This window comes from Numida meleagris, chromosome 19 (genome assembly GCF_002078875.1).
Source record: "Numida meleagris isolate 19003 breed g44 Domestic line chromosome 19, NumMel1.0, whole genome shotgun sequence".
Lineage (NCBI taxonomy): Eukaryota > Metazoa > Chordata > Aves > Galliformes > Numididae > Numida > Numida meleagris.
Window position 1 is genome coordinate 6,135,687 of NC_034427.1, and position 18,320 is coordinate 6,154,006.

The 18,320-nt window shown below is 40.5% G+C and overlaps 1 protein-coding gene across 1 annotated transcript in view; it reads left to right on the forward strand.

Moving 5' to 3' along the window:
* Positions 12,026–18,320, forward strand: part of ARFGEF2 (ADP ribosylation factor guanine nucleotide exchange factor 2) — a 36,619-nt gene continuing 30,324 nt past the window's right edge. Inside the window, exon 1 of the mRNA XM_021416811.1 lies at positions 12,026–12,288. Coding sequence (XP_021272486.1) covers positions 12,150–12,288 — 139 coding nt within the window. The 5' untranslated portion in view covers positions 12,026–12,149. The remainder of the gene's footprint in view (positions 12,289–18,320) is intronic.

The window sequence follows — 18,320 nt, forward strand, 5'->3', positions numbered from 1 at the left end:
TTCCTGTTTTCTCACCAAAGTACGGAGATGTTAGAAGAATGATGGAAAAAGTGTATGTGATCATTTTTTATGGGATTTCTGGATGAGATCATTCTAATTCAGTCTCACTAGTCAGAGCTATTTTGAGTGACATTCTGGTTAGAAAAAAAAGTAATTTCTATGCTCAGCTTCACTTATCCTGTCCTTGAGGATATGCCACTACTGCTTTAGGAGAGTAGCTATGATTTCTGAGAGCATTTTGAAGTGGAGTTGTGGCTTTTGAGATTGCAGAGAATATCTTCAAAATGCGAATCCTCATGATCAGAAAGCTAGTAGAGATCATATCATTTTTAAATTGCATAAAATCTTGTGTTTTTTTTCTCATGGTCTGAGGAGCTGCATTCCTGCTTCATAAATGCTTGCAGTTATCACTGTGCAAAAAGTACAGTGAAAATGTTGCCAGGTTTGTGCTCACCCTAGACGGGCACCTTCATCTACCACAGTCATCTTCCCTGGACTTGTTGGCTCAACCTCATGTTTACACAGAAAACAAAAGCCTGGGACTTGTTTACTGTTTGTATATCGTGCTAAAAATTGATACATATTGAAGTATTAGAATAGAAAAGACATTCTGATTTCATTTTCTGTTTTCTGTATCTTTAAATGAATGAACTTGCCATCTGCTGATAGGAGCTGTAGTTTGTTTTACACGTGAATTCCAGGTATTTGTCAGAGGAGAGGTCACACAAGAGACCTTATTTGTTCTTTGTTCCCTTCCTTAACCTGGAGTAAAAAACTCTGTAGACTGACACATCAGCATGGGCTTGTGGCAAATGAAGAACACACCCAAGCCATTAAGGGCTGAAACAGATAATACTGTATGTTGGGCACTTACATATAGGGATGAGCCATAATCAAAGTCATCCAAGAAATGCTACCAACGAATGTTGAGGTTGTAGATAAAATATGAGCCTGATCTAAACCAGCCTAGCCAATAATTTTTTTACATAAACCATTCCCATTTTCTGCCAAATTCTAGCCCTATCCTTTGTTGGATGGCACTGCAGTGTGTGCTCTGTTCCAGCAAAGCTTATAAATTGTATCAGGCTGGGGCAAGTTCACATTACATTACAGTGGCTCCTTATTACCTCAAAAAGCAGCTGTACTGCTAGTTGTTCTGCTAGCTGGATGGCTGTCAGCATAAAGGAGACAAAATAGATTTGTGCAAATGCATACATGATCCCCAAAAGACTTCTGCTTTCTCAGCTTCTGAATGCAAGCAATAAAGTTTCAGGGGATTTCATTGCTTATGAAACCAGTACACACACATTGTTTTCTCGCAGTTGTGGACCTCCATCTCTTCAGACCTCACAGTTCGGCAACACTGTGACCCAGCTTGTGGCATCTTCACAGAGCGCTGGTAATGCTCTCATCCCTTCTGAGTAGGTGAAAATCACTTTACTCAGGGTCTTTCCCATTAGGTTGACTAGTACTGAAGGGCAGAGTGCAGTTAAGTTGTTTACATCCAAAAGACTTGGTTGTGTTTGGCTCTGTTTGAATTGGCTGATGCAGAAAGGAAGTAATGGTTTCATTTTTTTCCTCTTTCTCCTTCTGCTTTTTTATTATTTTTAGTAAAATGTTACTTAACACCATGCCTGTCTTAAATGTATTTCTAAATTTCCAGGGCTATGTTTTAATATGATAAGTATATGAAGCCATTGCGGGCATTTGGAATTTCCTGTAAAGATAACACATCAAACACAATCAAAACTTACTGATCTGAAAGAGTTTTGGACATGACACCACCAAAAGTTAAGTACCTGTCTGTTATTACCAGATCAAGTATCACTTTACGTAGGAATTAATTGTTAAAGTTTAGAAACAAAAAGATATATCACATTGCATGCTAAGAATACAGCAATTCTCTTTATCATGAAGGATTTTGTGCAATTTACTGTAAGAAAGCAGCCATATCACATTGGTAAAGGATTGCATTTTAATTACATCTATAATTACAAGAAGAAACTTTTTGGTTATTTATTTAGTTCCCAGTATGGATGACAGTATATTTTGTTTACATAGTTTCGCTTTTTTTTTCCGAGTCACAGTCTTAATGTTCTCCAAGCAAGGTATCTGATAGACATCTGCTTCAGGTTTGGTTCTCCCATGCCATTTGGTTAGCAAGTGTGTCGCAAGTACCCAGTGATGGTAAATGGTGATGATTTGCATGTGCCGCCTCCGTAACTGTGTATGCAAATCAGATATACAACTTTCTGAAAATCTTGTGTTTTTTCATACGTGCTGACATGAACGTCACTGAGAATAACTCAATTTAAATTAGTGGGTGAGTACAACTTGCTGATCAATACTGAAGTTAAAGGGAATGCTGACTATATTGATGCACTGTAGAGAAAGAATATGCGGTTTAAGGAAATGTAGCTTTCCCTCTGGCCTCATTTGTTGCTTTGTGGTTTCCATGTCATGTAACAGGGGCAAGGTTGTGCTTCTGATTATGTTCTCCCTGTAATCAATATCCTAGATGCAGCCACTGTTGACAGTGCTGTCCTAGTTGCCCTGTGTGCAGTGCTTCAGGACATGTTCTTTGAGTATCTTACTTTTCTCATTCCAGGAAACCCAAGACAGTTCAGGATTTTCTGATGATTTAGCTCATTCCCTCCCTTGCCACTTGCTTTCACACTTTTTCATCATCGTACATAAGCACAGACATGCTAGAGATGTCTTGCTTAGTCAAAAATGCAGACAGCCCTCCCACCTGTCAAAGGGCATATAAGCACATTTAGATGGGGCCCTCAAGCTTTTCAGTTTTGACAGGTTTTATACTCATAATCCTCTGCCAGTTTTCCTTGTCTCACTTTAGTGAGTCCTGGGAATTCAGGTGACTATCTTCAGTGTCTCAGCTAGTGAGTAGGAAAACTAAGCTGTCTTAGCCAGATTGCATTTCTTTAGGATGGGCAACTGAATAAGCCCCACGAGGAAGTGGTTCTCTTCCACATGCTGACCTCAGTGTTTGTCCTTGACTAGATGGCAGTTTAAACCATAATAGCATGAATTAGCTGGGGGCAGATTATCTGGGACATATACCTGCACCCAGCTCAGGAAGGAGGTGAGGGTGGTATATGAAACTGTTCACAGTAACTGAAAAATGCTAGAAATGAAATCATCATTGCGAGGAGCCACTGTAAAGTAAGCCTTGATTCAGGCTTTGATTTTGCATGTGTAATAATTAACACATTCTGTCTTGTTGCCTTCTCATTTTAATAGCATTGTTAGTGACATCACTGAAAATAACTGAAAAATTCCAGGACAGAGGTGTTTAAAATGTCTGCACTCATAGTGGGAGGTAGGCTGCTAGCTCAAAGAGATCGTAAATGTTTCAACTGAATTGCCAGATTATTCTTAAGCAGTAGTCATATAAATAGTTACGAACGTCATTAGAAACATTTAAAATACAACGCAGCACATTAGCATGACAAATATATTAGTCATATGTGATTTAGCTATGGAAAGTGGCTTTTCTTATGACATCAATGGAATATTGCTTTTGTTATCTCTTGGGTTTAGCAAGTAATTTACAGCTTGAATGACAATTCGATTGTGAGGAAGCAGCAGAAAGTAGACACTACTCACAGATCTTATTAAAGAAACGACTACTGTTTAGATTAACACACACACAAAAAACCCTTTTTGAAAATTCGAAGCTAGAGGGAAGAGAAAGATAATACAAATGAAATGAACTCTTTAAGTCTGTGAGAGCACCAGATCTGCTGCTGAATTCAGTATTAAACTCATGGAACTAAAATGAGCTAAATGCTAGCTATAAATTCAGACACATATGGATCAAGGAGTAGGTACACACCTGATAGAGACAAATAAAAGCACAATCTTCAGGTCTCTGTTTAGCTTGATGGGCTAACTCGTGTGTCTGACTGCTCACCCGCGTGGAAAGGATCTCTTCAGAGGAGCAGATACGATCTTCTCCTCCTGGATGAGCTTCTGGGCATCTTCTGACCCAAGGCAGATGGCAGCACAGTGCTGTCATGATCCCTACGATAATAGTCTCTTTCCACCCCTAGCACTGAAGATATCATCATGTTAATATATGCAACTGTAAATAATTTGCGTTTTAGTGATAAAAAAATGTTGGTTTTTTTTTTTGTTTGTTTGTTTGCTTGTTTTGGGTTGGTTGCTTTTTTGTGCGCGTGCCTTCTGAGCAGCCCGGCTTGCAAACCGGGGCATTCCCCTCATGAACTAGACCTTTGGCGCCCTCAAGTGAAAAAAACTGGTTTGAACAAGTAGTAAGGTCGGAAAAAACAGAAACCAACCTAACGAGAACAGAGTTTCAAAGGAAAATGACAGCGTGAATGGAAAATACGTGTCTTACTCAGCATGGGCATCTAACTCCCTTTTGTTTTTTATCAGATTAGCAACTCTAATGCAGACATGTTACTAACAGTACTTTGACTGCTATGTCATCTAACCGTTAGGACAAACTCAAACAGCATTTATAACCACCTAACTAACGGGTTTGATTTTTGAAGAGCCAGTTAGTTGTAACCTCACACTGGCATCAGTCTGAGCTCTGAACAAAGGTTAGCAAGTCAGAAGGAAAGGCTTATTCATGGATGCTGCCTGGATTTTCTTCCCATAGACTGCTCCCAAGTAGATGTGATTTTAGACAATCTTTGATTATCTTTTTAGGCAACCAACAAATTCTTATATTGGTCCTCTGCAAGTTTGGAGGCTTGGTTTTTGCTCCGTGTGTAATTCCATAATGTTGTAGCTTTCTTTTTTATTTGTTTTGTTTTTCCCTGTGATGCCTGAAGCATTGGGATTTATAAGCAAAGCATGCTTTTACGATGATACACTGGTGAGGGAGAAGAATGTGCATATTCTGTGTATGGATCATTTTCCACCGCTTTCTGTGATAGCCACCATCTGACAACTGATGCTTGAAACTCAAGCTGTTTGTATTTGTTGGCTATGTGCAATCCCTATGGACACTAGAGAATTAGGGCATGCTCTGAATTGTTGGCTATTCACAGTGTTAGATGGAACTTGTTCTCATTTCATGCTTGGTTCATTGTGTTTTTCAGTGTTACCTGCAAAGGTGCAGCCACTTCCCTCTCTGTCCCACTGAACTGCCTCTGGTGAAGCCTTCTAGTCTCAAAGCTGGAAGGAAACTTTTTATTAGCTGTGTCAATACACTTTTTTTTTTTTTTTCCAATGAAATGCATACTACTCCTAGTATGAATATTGAAAAGGAATTTTGAGTGTTTTGTGCAGATAGAACGTGTGGCCTCTGAACAGCAGCCACAAGGCTGGCTATTACCTCCCATTTACATGGCAGCCTCACAAAGCCTGGTCATAGCTTATTTACAGACATATTACACTTAGTCTGCCTGGGTATATGAGGTAACTCTGTAATCTGTACCACATCGTCCAGGTGAGTTGGGGATCAGTCCTGCTGACTTGCTGCAGCTTGAACTATTTTGAAAGAAGACATAAAGTGGCCCATAAAACATGAATTAGAGATAGCCAGAGATTCCAGTTAGATGAAGTAAAGCTATCCAGATATGTGAGCAAGGAATGGATCCTTTAGCAGCAAGTGATTCTTGAAACAGGCAGGGTTGAGACCAAAGATCTGAGTCTTCTGAAGACCAATGTTGAATGCAGACAGTGCTGGATTTTTTTGTTTGTTTGTTTCAGTAGCAGTCTGGCTGCAAGCTCATAGCCTTACATTTCTGACTCTCCAACAAGGTCCCACCCAGAAATATCCCATCTTTCTGCACCTGTTGTTCTTATATTAGGTTAGCATGGAAAATGCTTTGTAGGAATTACTTGTCTACAGTTGTGAGTGCCCAGAGTATTGCCCAGTAAGGCTGGAGATTGTCTTGGGGAACACCTCCAATCTAATCTATTTGGCATGGGAATAATGGGAAAAGATTCGTAATCTACCAAATGCTGCATCCACCGTGTTGACGTGTGATTTTTAAAGGAATGATTCTCCAACTCTCCCATATTTTTCCTCATATACTCAGTCTTTGATTTAGTTAGCTTATTGTTTTGGTACAAACTGGTTAGAAAAAAGAACAGATTGAAGAGAAATCAAGCAGAAAGTATGGGTCCCATAAGCATACTGTATGCAATATGCAAATCCTTTGTACTCTCCTGGGACAAGTCCACAGGATTCAATAAGGACAAAAAGACACCTAAAGTCTTTTAAGCCTGTTTCTAGAAAAGAAACATGCAAACCTGTTTCAGATACCTAAATTTTCTATATAGTCCTATTTACAACACGTGGCATCCAGTGGGGAATGACATATTTATATATTTCTCAGATTATCCTGTTCCCAAACTGTTTCCTGAAAGGTGTTCCATCTGGCATGGATGACTGAGTGTCTCTTTTGGTTTAAAACCATGATAATGTTGGTGCCATGCATAATAGAAATTGCTAAAAGGATGTGATTCGCCAAACTAATCAGGACTTGCTGGTTTGCAACAGTAACAATGTGATCTTAGGACTAAACTCAGTTGAGGACTAAACTCAGCTGTCCCTCACAAGTTCAGGTCTAACTTCAGCTCTAACACAAACTACATGGAGAACTTTAACCAAAAAGTCTCTCTTCATCTTCCAGCTCCTGCGCTACACCCAGTTTCCTGGACACTTAAGAGATCACCTTACTGATATTTAAACTAAGATCCATCTTCCTTGTTGATAACTCTAAGCAAGCAGTCCTTCTTCTCCCCAAAACTAAGATTACTTTTCCAAACATCCCTTATTTCACCTCAGCAAATGAAAGATTGATCTTAGCTCATCTTCCCTAGCAAATCTTCCACCTAACCTTAATCCAAGCTACAAGTCTAACCACATTGTTAGCTTTCAGCTAATAATCTACAGCAGCCAAAAACACAATTGTTCACCAATGCCTGATGGCATCAACAGTAAATACCAGTAAACGTCTGCTTTTTGAATACGTTTCGGAACAATCACTTGTATACTCAGAAGAGTCAGAATCCTACACCAAACAATTATCTCAGTCCTAACTTTTACTGTTATGTTATTCTTAAGGAGAAAATCCATCTCCACCCCCCTCTAAGACTAAACACAGTCTGCATTATCCCAGTAGATTCTGCTGTAAACTGAATGTAACCACTTCTTTTGGACTCATGCCCAAATTTAATTTACCTCCAATGGTGAGTCCACATTCTACCTTGACTGTAATTTTAATGCTACATAAAGGCCTTTATCATCTCCAAAGATGAACATAGTTGGTGAGCTTGATTGTATTAGTGCTACTGCGAACCCAGAGACCTAATATAAACCTTAGCCTGACCTACCTTATGGAGTTATATACAGCCCAAAGCTCAGCCTTCTTCCTAACCCTATAGCTGTTCCTGATTCTCCTGTTAACTTGAGGTAAGCGACCACTTTCAGCCTTACAAACATATGTTTGTAGTCCCTGGTGATACCAGTCTTAATTAGTGCAAATTTGTCTATGTAAAATAGGCCTAGCAACAGCCCCAGTGAGTTTCAATCCTAAAAATTGAAAATTCTAATCCTAATCATAGCAGTGATTCTCTTGTAAATCATAAGAACATGAAAGCCATCTGAAAACTAAACAGACCCCAACACTCTCCCAGTATGCGCATGTGTTTCTCAGTGCAGCCCCATATAGCTAACCATTTTTAACCTCAGTGAGTCTCAAACTTGGGCCTACCTATAACTCAAACTTTAAATAGCAGAATCTAGCATTCACCAGCTTCATGTTCTTCACATGCCACTAACAGTCGAAGAATTCATTGTAGCTGAAACCTAGTATTCACTCTCGTCTCTTCAATCCATTACCTAAAAACTAGCCCAAATCCATTTTGCTTCTCTGACAAAAACTAATCTTGTCCCACAGTAAGGGTCCTAAAATCAGAACTGATACTTTGGCTGACAATACATGAAGAGCTTCTGCTAGTTAATTAATTCTGTAAACACTGATGACAGTAATTACAGCTTTTTTGTTTGTCAATATCTAAGTCAGCATTCCTCAAAAAAGATTCAGGGCCTTTCAGTTATGTCACGCCTGCATCACTGTAATTTCACTGAAAAGAGCAGAATTACCCTTGATTTAAACTAGTATAAGTGAAAGAAGAATCAGCCAGCAACAGGAAATGTGAGCAGTTCTTAGGGGACCCTTTTTGCAGTCACTTTTCTGACTGTAAGTGTATTTCAAAAATATCAGTTTAAAAATAGAATCATAGGATACTGGCATGTGGGTGTGTAATATATCAGCACAATTCAACAAACATTGGAACTCTATACAGCATTAAGCAGAATCCTGTGTAAGATACACAGCTAGCTTCAGCCAAGGGAAACAGATCAATAAGGTAGAACTGCAGAAATTTGAACTCTGGGATATCAATTTAATGCTGCTGGCCTGGAAATAAGCTATCCTGACATTCACTGCTTCTCATATAAACCTCTTCCTCCTTGCACGACATCATGCCATCAGCACCATCTACTGCCAATTGATAGACAGTTATTGGTATCCTTGCACTTGGAGTGTGCTAAACATGCTGCAGCACCTTAAGTTACTGTGATCCAAGTACATTTTGAACTTCTGGTAGAAGTCATTGACTAAAGGCACAGATGTTGTGGGCTGCTGGCAACTCCTGAAGCCTGTATCAGCCTGGAAAACTCAAACTGAAAGAAACGGGTAAAAGCCCTTTAGTTAGTCTCTATGGGTGATTATGGGCTTATTTGTCATTCCCAAGGCCCATCTGCATTTTAAGCTGATTCATTTATCTGAGAAAGATAAATCTATATATTTTTATTTTGTTTCCTCATTGGTGTTACATTCTATGTCATCCTCCAAGACTCCTTTGGTTTGAAGATATTAAAATATTTCTGAGTGGGTTTCCCAATGAGAAAGAAAGTAGATGATTCTTTTCCAACTTGTGTCCCATGCAACAAGCCAGATGCCACAGGCAAAGTATCTTTTTCTTCATAAATTTTATACATTTACTGGTGTTGTTGCTTTATACTCACCCAAATTCTAGGAGCTTAAAGTATAAGGAGGACCAATTCTGTAAGAATGTTGATAATTGTAACAGTCTTTAGCACAACCGAGAATGAAAGCCCCCACTTTTTGAATAACTAGCCCTTACCTCCTGGGCTCTCTGCTCCTTTTCTAATTCTAATAACCTCACATTCTGTCTTGTTATGGCAAAACTGATAGCTGTTCAAGAGGCAGCACTTACTTGCCTTACTGTTGCTACTTAAAATAACAAATTAGTGGAAACTATAACATTCTCTGTCACCTTCCTAACATGACTACCGATTAACTTTCGTCAGCCAAATCCTCCTTTCTAACTTGGCCCAAATGCAAGGCCATCATGTTCTCCAAGGCATACTGTATAGTGGGACTGCAGATTTCAGCACTGAAATGAAGCTACTCTTGAGTCCAAGCACAAGCAGTTTGTCTTTTGACTCCTGAGCTCTCACTGTCGGTACTTGACTCTGTGACAGGTGTTCCTGTTCTTTCTTTTTTGTGTACTACATCTTTCCTTTTCTAATAGACATTATTAGGGAGACTTACTAAACCTTTTCTTATTTTGGATGTGCTAAATTAAACTAGGCAGAAGAAATTCAAAAAATTCAAAATTGTTCATTTTTGTCTTTTTTTTTTTTTTTTTTCCCCCCAGTAATGAGGCTCCTAAGGTTCCTATTGAATTTTTTACCCCTCAGAACACAGCAAATTAAATTAGATGTTGCCTGGTCATTAAGATAGTCAGTGAGATATCCTGTGGAGAGGATTTGAAAGCCTGCAATATAACAGAGCTACAATGGAGCTGAGAGTAGGAACTAAAGGAGGTAGCTGAGTCATGAGACGCACAGCAAGCCACCTTCCCAATTTCTTCCCAGAGACAAACTGAATCAGCATTCACCTGAAAAGTATTTTTCTCAGACTTTGCCTTTTGAGAGCAAGGTTTGAAAATTGCAGTTAGACCCCATAATGCCATCTGTATTTTACTCTTTAATGCAAATGAATTCATCTACCTGGCTTGCAAACTAGTCGCTTGATACCCAAAGTGATATACTTGGAAATGGCACACTAAAGTGATCACAGACATACAGAGGTGCACAAACAGGGTTTAAAACCTGAAGACATTTACAAGCCCAGAGGATATTTTGCTGTATCTTATGAAATTGGATAACTGAAAACATTAGACCATACTTTGAACAATAAATAGCAAAAGTAGACAATGATTACACAGTTTATTCTATTTAAAAATAGTATCATGGTGAATCTTGCCAGGAAAACACCACGAAAAACTCATAGTTCTGATTTTAGCTGCATTTATCCTAAACATTTAATGAGGTTAGTTCTACCAAAGAAGCATTAGTTAAGTAGTTTCACAGCATTGTACAACAAAATTAATAAACAAAGTATCAGCAAGAAGCATAAGGATGAAATCTACTCTTGTAAAATCAATGATGTTACTGAGGCTACAAGAAAAGTGAAGTCAGCACACTTATATAGTAACGGGAATCAACATATTTTGTGTAAGAGACCAGGAATGCTAACAACCAGACATTCAGTATGAAACAAAATCCAAACCATAGACAGGATTTGGAAATATCTTCATTTTTAAGAAATCATTTGATCATCTTATTTCTACATTATTTGTCTCAGTTTTTTTCTGATATCCCTATCACCACAGTATAGCTCTTTCCATTGTCTAATGGATAGCAGTTAAAATCCAGACCAGATATTAGGAAGAATTTCCCAATTGGATAGTCAGTGAAATATTGGAGACAACAAACTGAACTGCGGTTGAATCTCTTTTATTAGAGCTTTTCAAGAAGACATCATGTTCTGTCTTTGTGCTTGGAGATGTACCAAATGACCTAGTGAAGTCCTTCCCAGCTCTGCATTTCAGTGATTCTGACTTGGAATAGCGATCCACTTTAAAGTTGTTTTAATCGATGTAGAGAAAAGTTAAAGTCAGTTGCCTAATGACAGCTTCAGCTCATGCAAGGACTTTAACCTTCCAGCATTGTGCCACATTTATTACACAGTACATTCACTGATACTAGAAGAGGCTGACTGTACTATTATTGCCAAGAGTACAGATATAACTAGTAGGTCTCTGAGGCAGTTCCTTCCTATCTAGTTGTGATATAATGATGAACCATGAATTTGCACTCATATCACAGCCACACCAGAACTGCTAATTTCCTTGGAAAACACATATCTTTAGATAGTAACCTTAAAAATTGTTTCCAGGTGGAGGCACTTCCCCCACTTCTAGTCCGCTCTCAGTCTAATGTCTGATTTCCCATGCTCTAAGTCATATCACTCATCCACTCATTCAAATGGAGTTCCCAGCTCCATGCAACCAATCCACACAAACCACTGACCACAGAGGTGATCGCACAGCACCTGCCCAAATTCCTTGTCAAATAATACAGATGTTTTGCACAGGTGCTTGTGTTTGGACTTTTTGTGTTTTTAGGATGAAAATTGCACACCTTGACAACTTGACACAGAGGGTCTAGTAATGTCTTTTAAAAGGTAAGAATCCTCACGTTTGGGAAATTAGGAAATACAGCCGCAGTCCGGACAACATAATGTGCCTGTTTTCTTAAATATTGCCATCTTAAGTTGGTGAAGCCCTTTGTGGAATGATGTGGAAGAGGTGACCGCATTTCTGTGATAGCTGCAAGTTTCTGAAAGAAGGCGTCGAAAGAGTGAATTTTTTCTCTTCAGATTATTTCTGTGGGTAACACTGTGCCTTTTGGGTGTAAAGCATCTGACCACAGGTCAGTGGGTAAAGGGAAAAGAAACAGTTGGTCATAAGAAGAAACGACTGGCCGTGAAGAATGAATTTCTAGAACTTGAAATTTAATTTTTAGCGATTCTTCGAACCAACGATGACCAACCACCGGGCGGCCATAGCCCCCCCCACGCCGCCGCTCCGCCCGCCGCCGCCACGAGCGCCGCGCAGGGGTCGGAGGCCGCCGCGGGAAGGCGGGGAGCCGGCCCGAGTCACGTGACGGTGCCAATATGGCGGCGCCGTGGCAGAGGCGCTGTGGCGGCTGCTGAGGGAGGCGCGGTTCTTCCGGGTGATGGGCTTTGAGCGCTCCCGGCCCCGCCATGCAGCCCCCGGCCCGCGAGCAGGACGCCCGCACCAAGAGCATGTTCGTGTCGCGGGCCCTGGAGAAGATCTTGGCGGAGAAGGAGGCGAAGCGGCCCCCGCACGGGCAGCTGCGGAGAGCCTGCCAGGTGGCGCTGGGTGAGTCCGCCCGGGCCGGCCCGCCGGGCTGGGAGCTGCCGGCCTGCGGGGCGCTGCGTGCCGGGCCCGGAGCGGGGCAGCTCCCGGGGCTGCGGGCGGTGTCACAGCCGGGGTGCCACGACTTGGTCCGGAGGTCCGTGACCTGGGCGGCCCGGAAAGGAAGGGAGAGGAGGAGAAGCTCCCTCTGGTTCGGAGGGACAGCCCCGGCTGCTGCCTGCTCTGCTCGGTTCTGGCCTCGGTACGGAGCAGAAGGGCTTGGGTTTGCCGTTCTAGGATTGTTTTCGAGAAAATTAATGACAAGCTTTTCAAGTAGGAAGCGGGCTGTGTGGGGACACTCGCGTCCAGACCCTTGATCTCGTGAGCTCTGATGCTTTCCCTCCAGCTTGTGGCTGGGCTAGCAAAACCTCTGTGGTGTAGCCCCAGACAGGCTGTGCTGTTCTGCAGAACTGAAACACATCTTCTGTGCTTGGCTGCCTGGTTCTAAAATCAGCAGCTACAAATCCATCCTTTCGTAACGTAGGTCTGGCTGCTAAAGTTCTGAAAGCATATGGTTATGTTGTGGAGGGGAAATACTATAGGTGAAGCAGTACGGTTCTCACAGGAGCGGTTCTTGATGGCCTTTCTTATTTTCCAGAGGTGACATCTCTTGTGATTTGGATTGCTTTTTCCTTTAATTTGAGTGTATTTATGCAGAAAACTGAGAGATAAGCTGAGTGTGTAAGTAAGCTGAGCAGGTGCAAGTCTTGTCAAATGCATTGTAGAAGCAAGCTTTAAAAATTGTTGTTCTTACTTTCCTACTTGCAGCTCTTACTCTAAAGAAATCTGTAGGTGCTAACTGTAATGATGGCATATCTGGAGAGAGGTAGAAATGTGGGGCTGCTTATTATTATTTAAAACAAACATTGTGAGCAATAGAAATTACTTTGCCTACTTACTTTCCCTTTCTGACTTCTTCCTTAGCATCTACCCAAACCTTTTACTGATCTGGAAACCTGTTTTTCTGCTATGTAAATCCATTTAGAGGGTAAAAAGGGAACTTTCCTGAAAGATTACTAGTACAGGTCTTTGCTTACTAGCACATCAAAGATTGTGATTTTGGGAGGATGCAGTTGTCACCTATTAGCATTTATCTTTTGGATTATAACTGTTTGACCTTCGTGTTTTGAGTGCTACCATTCATCTGAGGTCTGTTAATGCTGTGAAGATACGTGTACATTTTCCTAATCTTGCTGGAGGAAAAAAAAAAAGTTCATGTACTTCACTGGACTAATGCAGGGGTCAGCAAGTGTAGATAACCTTCTGTTAGCCAACTCTCCTACCCAAGCAGTGCTTTGATTACTGTACTGAAGGACTGCTGTTATATTTGGTGAACGTTGCCTCATCTTAAGTTGACAACACAAATACAATTCTTTTTATTTATGCGTTAATTTTTTCAAACTTTATGTATGGAGTAAGCTCCTTTTTACTCAAATCAGATTTGCTTAAGTTTACATAAGTTTAATTAAGCTTATAATTAGTAAAATTGTGAGTTAGAAGCGTTAGCTTAATGATCAAGCCCTGTGCTGTAGTAAATATGGTAGGGAGTGTGGGAAGAACATTACATTCAGTCTGAAGAATTCAGACCAGACTTCTTAATCTACACAAACTGTCATTCAAGAAAGAAGCTTCAATGCTTTCAGTAATAATAAAGTCCAGTTAAACTCTAATATTAAAATCTGAGTACAAATAACTTTACATATCTCTCAGATTGAATTAACTTTAGGGACCTGGTCACAGTGTCAGCCGCTGTTCTTTCCCCCCTCTACCCCATGTCATATTTAAAGTAATCCCTTTCTAGCTCTCACTTAATTTACTGTGCTGTCTTATTTATACAATATTCTCTTTAATGGAGCATTGATGTATTATACCTTTTATAACCTGTAAAGTGTGGACATGGTTAATAAATAAATTCTTATTCAAAATAGGGAGGAACTGGTGCATTCTGGAGCTACCTAATTTAATTAACCTGCAACTATTTCTACAGTTTCTGCTGTAATGCTACTGGAGTAGTGTTTATGTTTATTACACATGCTTTAAATTTCTGTTTGGTGAGACAGAGGAATGTGTTTCCAGCTGTGGAAATGATGATCCTGTTTTCATCTACATTATAAATGTGTTTCATTGCTGAGAAGTTACCACTGACAATTGCTGTCATTCTTATATAGGAAACCTAGGTGATAGTTGAGTGCAACAATAGTTTAAATTTTTCTTCTATTCCCAATAATATTTTTTTCTCACTGAACCAGTAGTTTATGGTTTTGCACTGCAAAATATCCTAGTGACTGGACAGAAATGAGAGGTACCATAGGCTCAAATGGGTTATAAATATGAGAAGGGTGAAAGGAGTGCTTATTCACTCCTAAACTGTACAGGGCTTGTTAGCTTGCACTGTTGGCCCAAAGCAGTGATAGATGTGTCCTTGAAAGTGGGATTGGTAACAAAACCAGGTCTCAGTTGTTTTTTTTTTAAACATACTCTGAAACATACAGAGTAAATGTTGAATAAGCAGAGTTTGAATGGATTCCTTCATTCAGTCTCTTGCCTCGTCAGTAGGTGTAATAGTTGTATCCTGTACTCGTAGTGCCAGTAAATACCAAGAGAGGTGGGGAGAAGTGAAGCTTCTAAACAGAGGAACTGTTCTGTTCTGCTCTGCTCTAGAATATGGTGATTTTTTTTTTTAAGAAAACTGGTTTTCAACATCCAGCCAGCATATAAATAGTTGCCGAATAAGCACTTCTGTGGAGCTCTGGGTGTACGTGATTCTTAGTAAGCCTCGTGAAGCAGACTGTATCCTGACAGGTTTACAGTGGAACACAGCGCATACCATATCGCAGCAGTTCATGGGGGTGAAATGCTAATTGTGTCCCTGGGTCTCTCAAACTATTTGTATTACCCCATTAGGACTGTTTTAATGACGTGCTATGCAGCCAGCCTGGTTCTGTGACCTTTGATTGCCTAGGCACTTCTGTGTATGTGTCTTGGACCTTTGTATGCAACAGGATGTGTTTAGTTAGTTAGCTAATAAGCTTAAAAAAAAAAAAAAACCCTTAAGCCATGCCTTCACTTAGCAATATGTGTGCATCTAAGTCATCTCTTGGCATAAATGATGGATGTCTAGAAAAAGTTTGTTGGTTTAGTAAAACTTCTTGGCTAGCTCTGAACCTTTAGCTCTGAAAGTGCTGGGCTGAAGCAAGATCATCTTGTTTCACTGTGCAGCCTCCTCTAAAGGATTCTCTGTAGTAAGACAGAATCAGTTTGTTGGGTTGTTGCTGTAGCTGTTTTAAATTGAAGATAACCTGGAATTAGGCAATGCAGTGGACTTGACACAAAATGGAACCAAACAAAAAGCTGTTTGGGCTGTTTCATGTTTGCATTGGCATTGCTCTCCAGTGTTTTGAGCCGCTGTGGAAGGACATTGCTCTTGTCCTTGTGGGGACACAAGTGACTCCGTTCTCTGCACAGGACCTGGCTTGCTTCCACTGTGATGAACTTGTCTGTTAAGGCAGGATACAACTAATTGCAGACAGGCAACCATGTCCTTCATTTTAATACTTAGTGTTCAATATAAGCAAACTTTAACCATCCCTTACAGAAGTTCCTTTCTGCCTGTGCTTGGTGCTGCTTCCATTGTAGCAAGAGGCTCTGGAAGAAAAGGCTGCAGGGCCTTGCTCGTTACTCCTGTTGTGCTGGCTATAGGAGTGCTGGAAGGCTGCACTGAGCGGGCAGCACACAGAGGGAATGGAGTCAGAGGTGCTTCTGATTGAGTAGGTTGATGTTTGTGCGCTCTGGCTTTGAAAGCATCAGGCAGCTCTGAGAGCAGAACCACCAGGTGAGGGTCAGCGTTATCCTGTGATGGCCACAAGCTGGCCTGTGCTCAGACTGTGCTGGAGCTCTGGAAGAGACTTGGCTGTGCCCTTACTCCCATATGGAACAGAACTGTGCAGCACTTGCTGGAAGCTGGCTGTTGGTGGCTCTTGGTGTAACATGCTTCAGTTAGGCAACAGCTTGTGTTTCACTCACTTTTGGTGGTCAGACCACCAAATGAGCACTGGAAACGTGGATGTTTCCAAACGATCTTGATGCAGTCAGCAGCAGGAGCATGCCTGTAACTTGTTTTCCTTGTCTGACTTACTCTTTTTTGCCAACTTTTTTTTATTAAAATACTGTTGTAATGGAGACATTTTTATGCTGCTTTGGAAAACCCTTTATATAAAAAAAAAAATTGTGGGGTTAGATTTTTTTTTAAATTTGCTTGCTAGAATTGTTTCATAAATATATGGAGGATTTTGGAAAATGAAATTATCATTGCTTTAATATAGAACACTAGTCTTCTTTTTTCTTAAGGAACAATTTAATATAACTGTCAGTGAAGGTATTTTTACAATATAAAAAATCCTAAGATGGGTCTAGGTCATGTTTTCTTAAGGCAAAAATCTTCATGAAATTTACATTTAAAACTTCTTTAACTTTGCTGCTTTGCTGGTAAGAAGTATATGGGGAAGGTGACTTGTTTAAAAGGAAGAAAAACATCCTTCTGTTGTGTTTCTTCCTCCCTGCCAAAGAATCTCAATGCACATAACTTGGTTACTCCCTAAATGTGAAATTGAGCACTTACATTTTTCTCAGCTACAGATCCTAACAATGAAACCTGTTTTCTTGTGGAGTATTAAATTTTACAAAATAAAAGGATATTTTCTTGGGTGGGACTCATTGCATAATATTTCAACTGTAACTTGTTTTTTAATTATTATTTCATTTCTTTTACTAGCACATTTAAGTTGAGAAATTTTCACTTTAGTGGAAAACCAGAATCATCTCAGCCCCACCCCAAGCTGTTTTCCCAACAAGCCTTCCTTGCTGGCCTCCCACCAGACTGCATGACAGTGAGGACAGCGCCTGTGACCTTCAGCTTTGCTTCTGCCAGCAGCTGAGCGCCTACAGGAAGGAGGATGCCAAAGCTGATCTACATCAGCTGACCTAAATTTTGGGTGATAGGCTGGCCAGACTAGTTGATGCTGAACAGGTTTCAGTTTCTTCTGAAAGATCACTACTCTGGATTCTAACTGCAATTAAGATGTGCCTTTCTTAGTGAAAATTTGGTAAGAAAACCAAGTGTCTCTGCAGGGTCTTACCAAGAGACAGATGTACAAGTAGCATCTCCATTTTTAAAAAAAGAAAAAATACAGAACTGGTGAAATAGTTGAGTAACTGATCTAAACTTTGTTTGGTAAAATTCCAAATTTTGCTTGAATAATGCTTGATTTGTTCTTGAGAAATTTGCTATGTTTGTCTTTCCGGACCACTTTTAAAACTTTAATTGCAGGAACTTGCGTTCACTTGCATAAAACATGATATTAGGGAAACTATTTTTGTCACTCTTGAACCAGGTACAATCAAAGACTTGGTGATTAAACCTTATCTGCTTAGTGCTTGGGAATTACAGACTTGTACCTAGTAACCGCAGGCATGCAGTGATCGAAGCCTGAAGTGTTTGGTACGAGCTTCGCTGCCAAGCTGGTGGTCTGGCAGTTCCTGCATGGCTCCTGCTCTGGGTGTTGTGAGCTTCGAGTGTTCCCAGCACGAGGCAGCTACTGCTGCTGATCTTATGTCTGCACACAGTAACGGCGAACACTTTTACTGACAAAGTAAGGCGTGTAACTTCCATCTGATACCTGCCACAGCAGTGTGGGGAGGAGGGACAAACCAGACATGTGACTTTTAAGAAGTTTGAGCATGTATGAACCTAGTTTTGTGGCAAATGTGAGCATGAACAAATCTGGCTTAAGTGTTTGCAGTGACTGTAGCTCATGAGCCAAGAAGTGATGAGGGATAGGTGGAAGTGGTAACTGCTGGTTAGTTTTTCTCCAAAAGTCCTAGTGAACAGCTTTTTTAGGCATGCTATTGGTATGGTTGACTTGGTTAGAAAATGGTGGGCTTCCAAACAGAGTTGTGACCCATTCTGGGCCTGTGACTCTACAGTTTTGCTGTTCCAT